At 41.1% G+C, this 14325-nt stretch overlaps 1 protein-coding gene across 1 annotated transcript; it reads left to right on the forward strand.

The window, feature by feature from the left end:
- Positions 1-846: 846 nt before the first annotated feature.
- Positions 847-12034, forward strand: LOC133952028 (extracellular calcium-sensing receptor-like). Its single transcript, XM_062386304.1, has 13 exons — positions 847-1098; positions 1186-2019; positions 2130-2336; positions 2446-2587; positions 2733-3626; positions 5975-6028; positions 7483-7502; positions 7623-7696; positions 9231-9501; positions 9606-10406; positions 10571-10801; positions 10901-11024; positions 11121-12034. Exons 1-13 carry the CDS (start codon positions 847-849, stop codon positions 12032-12034), a joined length of 4818 nt encoding a protein of 1605 aa, XP_062242288.1.
- The last annotated feature ends 2291 nt before the right edge of the window (positions 12035-14325 follow it).

Here is a 14325-nt window from a genome sequence, read left to right on the forward strand (position 1 = left end):
ATTGGCTATCCTTTCCCTTCCTTTGAAGGTTGGTGCCCCGAGGGAACTTTAATCAATAAAGTTATGATTAAATATTAAAATTTTATTTTAATAACCACATTTATTAAATGCCGAATGGCACACCATTTTATGGTATCACGTTTAATGCATTACTGCTTGACATTATTACTATATTAATAATGATCTCTAGTTTGATATCTATATATCACTTTGGAAAAAAGCATCTGTAACTTGGTTAAAATGTGTCTTCTATACACTTTATCATAAGAATTATTAACAAAGTATCTTTATACTAAGCTCAAGGGGGTACCAACAATGAACTGGGTTAGCCAAATTACACATCATATGGAGGATCCTGTGTGTATGTGCATATTATAACACAAAAACACGTGCTCATTCCCTGCTGTATCAAACTTACCAATCTAAGATCGCTGAGCCCTATGGGAAATAAATCGACTTTTTATGAGGAGAGCACATCTACCTGCATTCAAGACAGCTGTTATAAGAGCTGCACCCTAGTAAAATAAAGTCGAGCAAACATGCAGAGAGTTTTTCTTTTGTCTTGGGTCGCTCTCTACCTGAGTCCAGTGTCTGGCTGTGAACTGATGGCCAGGTTTGATATGCCAAGTTTGTTCAAGCAGGGAGATATAATGATTGGGGGGATTTTCCCGGTTTTCATCAAAGAGATCGTCGGCACATATACGTTTGAAAAGGAGCCACCTGCAGTGAAGTGTGCTGGGTAAGTTGCGTCTGATGTTTTAAATCTGCAAAGCTGCAGCTCTCGCATATAAAATCTATTTAAATTCTTTTAGATTTGACCTGCGAGCTTTCCGATGGACCCAAGTGATGATATTTGCAATTGAAGAAATTAACAAAGAACCTGCTCTCCTACCAAACATCACTCTTGGCTACAGAATCCTTAACTCTTGTGAATCTCCCACAAACACTTTACGTGCTGCTCTAACACTGGCCAGCGGAGCTGAGGAGATGGACTCAACCTCTGCTTGTCCTCCGGCTGTATCTGCTCTCATAGCAGAGTCAGGATCGTCTCAGTCCTTAGCTGTGGCTGGAACTCTCGGACCATTTCAAGTGCCAATAGTAAGAAAATATAAGTATTTGATTGATGCTTCAGAGTTGTTTGTAGTATTTTGTTGTTTTAGACTTATTGTGTTGATATTTTCATAGGTGAGTTACTTCTCGACATGTGCCTGCCTGAGTGATAGAACTAAATACCCTACGTTTTTCCGGACGATCCCCAGCGACTACTTCCAGGCCAAAGCCTTGGCAGCTCTGGTCAAACGTTTTGGCTGGCAGTGGATTGGCGCCATACAGTCAGACAATGCCTATGGCCGGAATGGGATCCTTGCTTTCACTGAGGAGGTTAGGAAGCTGGGGGTTTGTGTTGCATTTGTCGGGACAATTCTACGCACGTACACTATGGATAAGATTCTGGATGTTGTGGAAATGATCAAGCGGTCAACAGTCAAAGTCATTCTGGCTTTTGTTACTGAGGGGGACTTTTATCCCTTGATGAAAGAGGTAGTGAAACAGAATATCACTGGAATTCAGTGGATCGCTAGTGAGGCCTGGATAACGGCAGCGCGTATATCCACGCCTGAAATCTTCCAAGCTTTCGTTGGAGCCCTGGGATTTGTGGTGCACAAGATGGCCATCCCTGATCTCAAACCGTTTCTCACAGGCATCAGCCCTCACGCAGACCCAAGTGCCGCCTTTGTGAGGAATTTCTGGGAGGTTATGGTGGGCTGTCGACCCGTTTCACCCGGTGAACACACAGGATCCGAGGAAACAAATGAAAAATGCACAGGCAATGAGACATTATTATATTCCCAGCATGTGTTCTTTAATGTTACTCAGCTCAGAGTGTCCTATAATGTGTATAAAGCAGTCTATGCCATTGCACATGCCCTGCATGAGCTGTTGTTCTGCCAACCAGCTGGTAAACCAGGAGGAAAACCAGTGATGCCGTGTTTGAATGTGTCAGAAATTCAGCCCAAACAGGTGAGAAACAGTATAAAACCCACAATGTTTGCAAATAAACTTGTATCTATGTAAAAGTTACCTTATAATTGGCCCTGAAATGTCTTAACAATACATCATTGTTTTCTCAGGTCACTGATCACCTGCAGAGAGTCCATTTCAGAAATCAGTTCGGGGACGATGTGTTCTTCGATGACAACGGAGACCCTCCGGCTTCTTATGAATTAATCAACTGGCAGCTGAGAGACGGGCACGTGCAACATGTGACAGTGGGTCATTTTGTATCTGCTGCCAAGGGTGATTATAAGCTCAGCGTCCAGGAGGAAGAGATAGTGTGGAGGATAGGGGAAAAGGTAATCATCATGATTTTTAATTTTCATGCATTGGGCTTACAAATTCTAAAATATGTGTCCCATTGAATTATTGGATTGAATCATGTGAGTGTGTCTGCACTTTTCCCCTCAGGTTCCCACATCAGTGTGCTCTAATATCTGTCCAGTGGGAACGAGGAGAGCTCAAATTAAAGGAAAACCATCCTGCTGCTTTGATTGTCTCCCCTGTGCCGATGGAACTATAGCCAACTCAACAGGTACTGACAGGCAGACAAACAAACACCATCCAGTTATAGCATTTAGATGAATATGTAATGTTAATGTATCACTAAGCGACCATGTCATTCTCTGCAAAAATTAAATCAAGATGTATGACTCTCACTTTCCTATTACCCTCAACAGGTGCGGTAGACTGCACTCAGTGTCCACAGGACTTCTGGTCCAGCGACGGGAAAGACATATGCATTCCCAAAACAGTTGAATTCCTGACGTATCAGGAGCCGTTGGGAATAGCTATCACAGTCGTATCGCTGCTGGGAGCCTCCCTGTCTCTGGCCACCATGGTGGTTTTCATCCATTACAGAGAAACCCCGGTGATAAAGGCCAGCAACGCTGAGCTGAGCTGCTTGCTGCTGTTTTCTCTTTTCTTGTGTTTCCTCTGTCCCCTCACTTTCATCGGCCGGCCCACAGTCTGGACATGCATGCTCCGCCACACAGCTTTCGGCGTGACGTTTGCGCTCTGCATTTCCTGCGTCTTAGGAAAAACAATTGTCGTAGTCACGGCTTTCAAAGCAACGTTTCCTGGCAACAAAGTAGCGGGAAAGTTCGGTCCTGCGCAGCAAAGAATCATAGTCTGCTCCTGCACTTTGATTCAGATTTTGATTTGTATTCTGTGGCTTAAACTAAATCCCCCTTTCCCAGACATGGTTTTCAGATACAGCAATAAGAAGATTGTTTTGGAGTGTAACACAGGCTCTGAAGCTGCTTTCTACGCAGTGCTGGGCTATATTGGGTTCCTCGCTATAATTTGTTTGGTCCTGGCATTTCTAGCCAGAAAGTTACCCAACAACTTCAATGAAGCCAAATTCATCACCTTCAGCATGTTGATATTTTGTGCGGTCTGGATCACCTTCATCCCAGCATATGTCAGCTCCCCTGGGAAGTTCACTGTAGCTGTGGAAACTTTTGCAATTTTGTCTTCAGCATTTGGATTATTAATTTGTATCTTTGCACTGAAATGCTACATAATATTGATCAAACCAGAGAAAAACACCAAGAAACATGTCATGACAAAAAATTTGAACTAGAAAAAATGATTTCTTGACTTGAGACAGTTATGCTGCTGTTGCTTCCAACTCTCAGATAATATACTGAAGAATAAAACATGAATCTTCATCATTTAGTTTGAATTGCATCTATAAAAGCAATAAATGCTATATTTATAATATGACATTGTGATACACACAATGCATTGTGTGTCTTCCAGGGGAAACCCATGGATGGGAATGTTTACTATGATCCTAGTGATTGTTATTTGAGCTGTTTGTGGTGATAATTATTTGTTTGAAAAGGTTTGTATATTTCACTTTAATTGACTCATTTCACCCATACATTTTCATAATCAAACCAAAAATATGTTATATCTCTCTATTACTTGTAAACAATAAAACTTAAATCGGAAAATAAGTCTTTGAGTCTTTTTTTAATCATTCTCTTTCTCTGTAGTTAATGCATTTTAAAATTCAAGTGAAAGATACAATAAAGCTACAACTTTTTTTAAATCAAAGTCTAAATGAAGATGTGACTAAACAACAAAGCTAATCTTCTTTTTTCCCCTTAATGTATATAAAAAGTCTCCAGTGATGCAATTGAATCCCACTTTATTTGTATAGCGCTGAACCATGACATACAGTATCTCAAGAAGGTCAAAACCTTACAGAATGATAGGGAAACCTAGCAGTTCCCATGATGAATAAGCAATTTGGGGAATGTAGAGAGAAAACAGCTTCAGAACCCTGGAACCATCTACATTGGCCTGGTAAGCCAAGATGGTGTTAAGAAGGAGGCAGGACAGACAGAGGACGAAGCGGAGTCCTAACGCTGCCTGTTGGAGCCGTCACTGGTTATACGACAAGGAAGAGAGACAGGAATTCTTCAACCACAGCAACCACAGTGGTCTTTGGATCGCCAGTAGAACTCAGTGGGGCCTCAGGGGACACAAACAGCAAATAGGCTCTCCCAGACAACAATAAGTACAAGTAATTTGCTTAGATGTCTCTCCAGTTGTGCAACATTTGTGAGGTCTAAATGGCCTTCTGCATCTTAGAAGAGATGTACATATACTGTGCATGAATAAATACAACTTATAGGTGATATCTGACTGGTTCTTAGCACAGGGCAAACAACCAGAGCAGCAGTGAGGCTCTGTCGGACTTCTGGCCTCTCTGCTGCTTTAAGGGCAAGGAGCCCCTGCACAGACACCAGAACTTTAGTTCAATCAGGAGAGACTTGATTTCTCAATTTAACCATGTTTATTTTGTCAAATGCACAGAAGTAACGTGAATGTTGACAGTCTTTGGCCTTATAGACCACTGTGATATGTCAGCAGGATTAGAAGGTGGTGGAGCAGAGCATTGAACAGTAATACCCCCCGGGGTCTAGACACTTGTGGTAGTTCATCAGTCAATCGATTGTTTTGGATGGCCCATATTCGTGAGAATTGTCCTATTGGACTTTGCCAATTGTGACATCCTCTGCCCTTAACCCTCAACAAGAGTAAGGAAAAAACTACAAAAACCTTCTTGACAGGAAAAATGTAGAAAACCTCAGGAAGAGCCACATGTGAGGGATCCCTCTGCCAGGACGGACAGAAGTGCAATGTATGCCATGAGTAATAGGTAATATTGTCAGGCCGTTTTGTTGATTTTTTAAACGGCTATCATCTCCCACCTTGATCGGGTGTCGCCGTAATCCACGATCCATTGTCATGATCTACTGATACTATTGGGAATCCTTCGTCAAGGTCCATGATCGTTGCCAACACAATGTGAGATTATGCATACGATCAGTTGAGGTCGGGATCCAGAAGAGGTGATGAACACTCTGCTGGAGACTGGAGGAGATAGGGATGGAGGAGGGGTTATGCGCGTCACTAAAAGACGGCTGACTGTTGAAGAGAGAAGGGATTTTTAAAGTTTGACAGGTGCTGAATGATTGTCTGAAAGAGACCGCGGCGGACCTGATTCGACATTTAGGAACATCAACAATCAGCTGATTAATATGCAGGTTAGATCTTCCTGACTGACTCCTAACCCTAACCCTTCATATTAAGATTCAATTCTGTACGACAGATGATTTGTATCCTGTGAAGAAATCGAGTAACTTTAGGAGGCAAATTACACTTTTGATTATGCACAATTTTTGTTATTTAGCTTTTACCTGTGTCTTTGTGTCTAGATTTGTGTTCATTCTGAGTTTTGTGTTTCCTGTTTTATTTTGAAAGTCTGATCCCCCTCATGTGTTTCTGATCTGTTTTTTCCTGCATTTGTGTGTTTCCCTCCAGTTGTGATTGTTTCCCCTGTTCGTCCTGTCTCTAGTTTGTCATCAGTTTAGTTTGTATTTAAGTCAAGTCCTCAGCTCTGTTTTTTCCAGTCGTCTGTTTAGTCTCTTCCTGTTTCGTCGCCGTCATCTCAAGTTCCGTATCCTGCCTTGTTTCTCCTGACAGTTTTAGTTTTGCTGTTTGGTTCAAATTTTGTGAAGAATTTATTTTACTGGACCTGCCTCTTGCCTCGCTCCTGAATTTGTGCCCACCTGCACCATACTCTGAACACATGAGCATTGATGTCTGTTTTGCCTTGAAGTAATTTGATCTGTGAAAAGAGAGGAAATGACAAAAGGAAATTGTAAATATTTTTAGACTGGTTGAAAAAACCTGTCAGCAAAGCTGTTATTAGGTTATTTTAAATGGTTGCCCCTCATCTGTGAATTTGAGAACTCCGAAAATAATTTGGTATATTGCTGTGTACCCTCTATAGCAGGGGTGGGCAATTAATTTTCTCGAGGGACCACATGAGAAACATGGACAGTTGTGGAGGGCCGGACCAATTAGCTGAACTCAATTCTACTCATAATAATTTGATAAGCTTCTACAGCTAAGAGTAAATGTTATGGTTAGGCAATGAAAAAGTGAGGCAGGCAAAGTTATAACGGCAACATTATATCACACTTTAATCAACATTTACAAGAACAGTTGTGAACAAAATATGACATTTTTTTGCCTCGCCTGCTTCCCCACCGAACTTTTCAATTAGTACGAGATAGTATGCCTGCTTATATTTTGAGCGTATTTCTTTTAAAAGCATATGAATTAATTAAACCTCAGCGTAAATTAACAACATGAAAATATGAATATATATAAATTTCCAGGACTTCTCCAAAACTTTTGGGATTACATTTTTTTCAAGCACTTTTCCAGGACTGGAAATAAACATTAAACAATTCCATGGCTTTTCCAGGTTTTTCATGACCGTGGGTTAATTTCCCTCACTTTATCTTGCATCCGCTTCAAAAGTCCGACAGTTTCCCCTGTCAGATTTGGACAGCCATCGGTTGTAACACCTGCCAGTTTGTCCCATTTGAGTCCCAGCTTGTCCAAGCATGCAGTTACCTCCGTGAACAAATCACTCCCAGTCGTCGTCCCTTTTATTGACCGCATTGTAGCCAGCTCCTCAGTAAAGTCAAAGTCTTTCGTCATCAAACGTACAAAGATGAGTAACTGGGCTGTGTCGCAGACATCACAGCTCTCATCCAGAGCCAAGGAGAAAAAGTCAAAATCGACCACTTTCTTTAGCAGCTGAAGCTCGAGATTTCCCGCTATGTCCTCGATCCTTCTCGTTATGTTTCGTCTGTAAAAGTCTCTCCGTGCTTTGTCTCGTAGTGGCGGTTCAAATTGTAATCCTTAAAAACAGCGATCTTTTCTCCACAAACTAAGCACACGGCTTTCCCTTTGACTTCAGTAAATAAATACTTAGCAGTCCATGTCTCGTTAAAAACTCTATCTTCCTTGTCTTAACGTGGGCTGACATTTTTGCGGACTAATAGCTAACTCACATCTCTTCTTAACTCCGTTCGCCAACACATCATCCGCTCGCAGGCATTCAGGATGTACGTCAGGTAAATGTTTAAAAAAGGCACCTTCAAAATAAAAGAAATGTTGTTGTATTCTTTGCATGATGTTCACTTATTTATGTGTGATTCCTAATATTCCGTTGACCTCACACTGGCCGGTCACAGACAGCCAAAGGGCCGGATGCGGCCCGGGGGCCGTACAATGCCCAGGTCTGCTCTATAGTGAACATGACCCTGAGGTACCTTTAATCAATTCAAAGCTAGGATTTAATATTCATATTTTTAATATTAATATTCAATATTTTATTTTGATGTTGATCAAATTTATTGAATGCAGAAAGGCACAACATTTTATGGTATCACGTTTAATGCAGTATTGCAGAACACGCTGCAGTTGTCCTACACAGATAACTTTTGCCCTTGGGTGAAAACACAGCTGAGCCTTGGAGGATTTTGAATCTGACGAGGAAATCTACAGCTTGTGACGTCAGTTTGAGTTTCACATGAGTAACTTGATATATGCAAACCCGTGTTTTATTTGTCAAACATAATTGTTTCTCTTCATTAGAGCAAAACCCTGAAAACAAGCCAATTCACTCTGAGATCCAACAAGAGACGATACATGAAATTGTGAAGGTAATTATTGATATTTTGGAGAACTTTGAAAAATGCCATCCACCAACAGACCTGAGAAAAGGGATTGGTTGACTGCTTCCATCTAGTTCTCATAACCACAGTTCTGCATTGTTGATGTTTAACTTAAATTTACAGAATATAGGTCACCATTTATCATGCAAAATTAACCCTTCACATATGATTGGCTTTTTCTTTAAAATAAACCAGATTATTTTCACTGCAAAATGATATTGGCCCATTTGAACCTGAAGGAAAACATCAACCTTTCCCCCAATCCATCTCAGGAGGTCAATATAGGTTTGATTCCCGTCTCCCTCATTCCACACATGCCAAGGTGTCATTGGGCAAGACGCTGAACCCGAAAGACTGCTGATGGCAGTGAATGAAGGATGTGTGATAGAGAAAGTGCTGCATGTGAAAGCCTTGTATGAATGTGTGTGTGTGAGAAGGTGGATGACAAAACTGTACAGTGAAGCTATTTAAGTGGTTAACAGGACAAGAATGGTGCTATATATGAATAAAGACAATTTACTAAATACAGGCCATGAATATAAATCTGACCACATGCAGGAAGTGGAGCGTTTATCCTCTTGACAATGTAGTTATTATTTTACAACCCTGTGCAGATCCTCAGAGGTAACAGTTAATGAGTTCTGTCTCCTACATGTAAGTCATTGGGCTGGGTTTTTTAGAAGTGCAGTAGTGCGTTGAGAATAATCTCAAGGGATTTGGGAGTACGTTCACATTGGCTGTTGATGCTTCTCTCATGGTACAAAGAAACACTATAAGGGTCAGTTCCCAGGTCAGAGTTGCCTCGGTGGAGAATAGGGAGACTCGTGATGGGTTGGATCACTTGTATCCTCTTCACTCTGCTGGGAGGTATAGAGTCAGAAAAACAAACATGCAAAATGATCGGGCAAACAGGGTTCAAAGAGTTTTCTAAAGATGGTGATCTCATTATCGGAGGAGTTTTTGATTTGTCTATTACACGCAAATTGATTGACAACGGCTACCACTCATTGCCGTATACATACTGCGAAAAGTAAGTGAATGTGCGGTAAATCCTGTGTTTGTTTTGTGTGTGAATTTGATCAGCTCTAATGTAATTTATTAATAACAAGCTAACACTGTGTGTAGGCTGGATGACAGGGAACTGAAATTTGCCAGGATAGTGATGTTTACAGTGGAGGAGATCAACAGAGATTCTAAGCTCCTTCCTGGATTGAGTCTTGGCTACAGGCTGTACAGTGGCTGTGGGGATGAGAACCTGATTCGAGCAGTATTGGAAGCTGTGAACGGAGATGACTCAAAGGGCTGCGCTGATCAGATACAAGCTCTCCTGGGCCATTCCTCCTCCGGAGTGAGCAAAGATATAAACATAATACTCAGCCCGCTATCCATTCCACAGGTGAGGAGAGGTGATTGGGACATAGCTGGGGTTTACTCATGTTTCCATCTTTGAAGAACGTTTATTCTGCCTAGTTGTGGTTAACCTGTTATCTTTCTTTGAAGGTGAGCTATTTCTCCACTTGTGCTTGCTTGAGTGACAAAAGGAAGTTCCCCACATTCTTCAGAACTGTGCCCAGTGACCGCTTCCAAGTCATTGGTCTGGTGCAGCTCATGAAATACTTTGACTGGCGCTGGGTGGGGATTATTTATACTACAGGCTTGTACTCAGAAGAAGGTACAACGGCATTTGCAAAGGAAGCAGAAAAAGAGGGCATATGTGTTGAATACCGGTTACCTTACTCAGATACAAATGTAAAATTTCTTGCTATTGTGGAGGCTCTGAGGAAATCCTCGTCCAAGGTGGTCCTCTTGTTTATGCCCTTACCCCCCACAAAAACGTTTTTTTCTGAAATAGAGAAGTATAACATTACTGGAAAGCAATGGGTTGGCAGTGAGGCTTGGATCACTCAAAAAGACCTGGCTTCTGATGGGAGAAAGAACCTTTTGCAGGGGACGATGGGCTTCGCCCTCCCTCAGGCCCCCATCCCAGGTCTTGGTGAATTCTTACTCAGCTTTAAGCCCTCTGACGAACCACAAAGTGCTATAGTTAAAGATTTTTGGGAGTCGTTCTTTGACTGCAGCTTCTCTCCGTCAAATACTTCTGCTACGTGTACTGGCACAGAAGATCTCAGCACAGTCTCCACTGATTACACAGAGGTGACACATTTTAGGGCAGAGAATAATTTGTACAAAGCTGTCTACTCTGTGGCGTATGCTATTCACGCACTACTGCAATGTCACAACGGCTCAAATCCAACCACTGGAAAGTCCTGCGTGACTAAAGACCAAGTTCAGCCTAAATTAGTAAGTTATGGTTTATTTACTCAGGCATAAGATACTTAATATTAATGATATCCTTACCTTGATGTTAATGCAAATACTTAAACATTTAAATATTAGCTACATATTTAATTAGTTTCTCAGAAATATGCTGAATTGTCCTGATTGTCCTGATTGTCCTATTACAGGTGTTGGAGCACATTAAGTTTGTGAACTTCACAACACAGAGTGGGGCCAAGGTTTTCTTTGATGAAAATGGAGACTCAGTTGCCCAGTATGACTTAATTAACTGGCAAATAAAAGATGACGGCTCTGTTGAGATCGTACACATCGGTCAATTTGACACGTCTCTTCCAGAGGGAGAGAAATTCCAACTAAAAGACAACACCAGGATAGTTTGGGGAGGAAACAGTATGCAGGTGAGGTGACCATCTGTCTAAATAATTCTCCCAGCTACATTATATTGTTTTCCTATAGTGCATTTAGAAATTTTCACACGTTGTGTTTTCTCTAATCAGGTGCCGAGGTCTGTTTGCAGAGAGCCATGTCCCCCAGGGACTCGAAAGGCGATAACCAAGAATAAACCTGTTTGCTGCTTTGACTGCTTTGAATGCCCCGAGGGATCAATTAGTAATGAGACAAGTGAGACAGAAATTGATTTATTCATGTTTGCAGTAAAAACAATATAAAGGAAAGAAATGCATGATTTAAAATCGCTCTCTCTATCTCCACTGTTAGATTCTCCCGACTGTTTGATCTGTCCACCTGAACTTTGGCCGAATGATAAGAAAGACCATTGTCTCCCGAAGCCGACTGAGTACCTCTCCTACAAAGAGCTCATGGGGGCACTTTTAACTGGATTTGGTTGTGTGGGCATATTTGTATCTCTACTGATATCAATCATTTTTATGACTCATAAAGAGACTCCCATTGTTAAAGCCAACAACTCCGAGCTGAGCTTCCTGCTGCTATTCTCCCTGACTCTGTGCTTCCTGTGCTCCCTCACCTTCATCGGCCGGCCCTCTGAGTGGTCCTGCATGCTGCGACACACTGCGTTCGGCATCACCTTCGTCCTCTGCATCTCTTGTGTCCTGGGGAAAACTATAGTGGTGTTAATGGCCTTCAGGGCGACACTTCCAGGCACAGATATGATGAAATGGTTCGGTCCTGCACAGCAGAGGCTCAGTGTTGTCAGTTTAACCCTGGTTCAGATTGTAATTTGTTTACTTTGGCTCACAACCAACCCTCCATTTCCAAGGATGAACATGAAATACTATAAAGATAGGATCATCTTAGAGTGTGCTCTGGGGTCAGCTGTCGGGTTCTGGGCTGTGCTGGGTTACATCGGACTTCTTGCTCTCTTGTGTTTCATTCTTGCTTTTTTTGCCAGGAAGCTGCCAGACAGCTTTAATGAGGCCAAACTGATCACCTTCAGCATGTTGATATTTTGTGCAGTCTGGATCACATTCATCCCGGCATATGTCAGCTCTCCTGGGAAGTTCACTGTGGCTGTGGAGATATTTGCTATTCTGGCCTCCAGCTTTGGCTTGCTGATATGCATTTTTGTTCCAAAATGCTATATTATCATATTCAGGCCAGAACATAACTCAAAGAGACATTTGATGGGAAAAATACCACTAAAGACACTTTGAGCTGTAGTTTTAAAGGTGTTGAGTTAACTGCAAATAAAATATTTTCACAGCTTGACAGATATTGTAGTAAATTATAAGTTGTGATGTTCTTAATCGAATCAAGTCTTCCTCATTTTTATTCATGAACTCAACTGAGTGTAAGCAGTGTCTGAGATTTCATTAGATTGATTTTGAATGTAGAATTTAAACACATTCAACAGAAATATTTACACTTATAATAGTTAATTAAATTGACTGCAGTGGAACAGACAAATAAAAAGTGTCAAGAAACAGGCTCCACTATAAGACACTACAACTGCACTCAGTAGAGCACATACATCCTCCAAGGTCCAACAGTCAAAGGTAACGATCTCATAAATATCAGTCCCATAGACTTGCTAGATTTTTCTTATAAAGGTTCATTAATTACTCTCTGACAAATTCAAGAAATGTTGAAAGATGCTCTGTCTCACAATGTTAAAGAAAGTAAGAGAAAATTCCTGGATCAGCCCGCTGATCTGGATCCATATTAAAAATATTTGGTTTCTCCATCAAACCACTTTCATAGTAACCGTCCTAGAGACAATAAAAAACACAGAATTACTAACTCAATACTCTTCCTGTATATATGTGATTAGTCATTATAGAAGCACCCCTTGATTATTCCATGGACTTGCTAGCATTGTCAAAAAATCTTCCAGAATTAAATTTGTATTGTTATATTCAAGAAAACAGGGTGAAGTGATTGATAAGTGGAATCACAGAGTTATGGCCATTTACAGCTGTTTTATTAAAACTACATTTATTAATGTAAATAAAATGATTTATCAGTAACTACAGTATAAACACTACCGAAATAAAATTTCACCATTTCTTCATCCTTTTTATTCTCAAACATATTTAAAAAAATAAGATTTATATGTAAAAGGTAATTACGTTTTAAAAAGTGACATATTCTTTAGGCAGTGTATGTGTGTGTACAAATTAGATTAAACCATTTCAATCCATAACGTCCCACAGAGACCTGATAAGCAGGTAAAACTGGGAACACGCAATCACATATTTTTGTATTTTCTTGTACAAGGTTAGTATTGTACATCATGAAGAACGCACCTTCTTCAATATGCTTACTGCACAAAGCTGTCACAGCCTTGCAGCTAAAATGAAAACAACACTTTCTGCAGTATTGAATATGTCCATTACTGGATACAATAATTATGTATGTATATCTTTGATTTTAGACTTTACACTTTGATTTTGTCATTTGCTGTTTTTGATTTTAAATGGCATGAATTATGTTTATATCTGTTGACTTAACTGGTTTAACTTGTTTTATATTTTTCTTATTCTTGTTTTAATTGTCCTCTACTATTATTATTATTAATGTTATTATTATTAATAATATTATTATTAATAACATTACTATTATTATTATTGTTGGGACAGGGTTTTTGTGAAACCAGAGGCCTACATGGGTAGTCAAAAGCCTTACGGCCTAATTATAGTCCTGCGACTGCAACCACGGAAGGCCACGCAGCTGCATCGACGGATCCGTTTTGGTTTATGCTTCCTAAACGTGTTGCGCGTGTTGCAACGCAATTCACCGCCAGAACACTAGGCGGAGTAACTTTTTTTTTCGAAAACAAAACACACAAAGAAGAGACGTCTTCTTCTTCGTCGAATGTTTATCGACGAAGAATGCCACTCCGGCTCCTCATAGCCTATTTCTGGCGGACAAATCGGCCAGTCAGTGACGGGTTATACAAGTGGTCATACTTTCGGATCTCTTCTGCCAAGTGCTCTTCTATTTGGTCCATATTCGTTCTTCTAAATCTTCCGTGATTTCCGCGTATTGTGGGGCATGAAACCGGAAACTAGACTCCGGACAGGATGTAGTAACCCGACCAATCACAAGCCTTGCGGGCTGCGTGAGGCTCGCGTCGTTTTGTCGTATAGTTAGAAAAATTGGCGGACGCACGCAAGCCGCCAGAGGGCTCGAAAGGGGCGTGTTGCGTGTCTTGCGTGCATGCGTGCGTCCGTGCAACACGAGTATAATTTGGCCTTTAAACCACATGTCCGTTCTGGACAAAGCCAGAGCAAAGGGATCTCAGTCTCCGATGATGTCTCAACTTCACACCGAGGTGTGAAAAGCCTCCAGAGACACAAGGGTTAACACCTATTGGTCACTCTGGACCCCATGGCCTGTGAGGTCCCAGGCCAATAGAAGGCCAGATCTCCCCCCCTTCGATCTCTTTCTACAATCCCTCCAAGGAGAAAAGGCTGTCCAGCCTCTCTTCTCATGCATCGCAGAG

This window comes from Platichthys flesus, chromosome 4, assembly GCF_949316205.1.
Source record: "Platichthys flesus chromosome 4, fPlaFle2.1, whole genome shotgun sequence".
Taxonomy (NCBI): Eukaryota; Metazoa; Chordata; class Actinopteri; order Pleuronectiformes; family Pleuronectidae; genus Platichthys; species Platichthys flesus.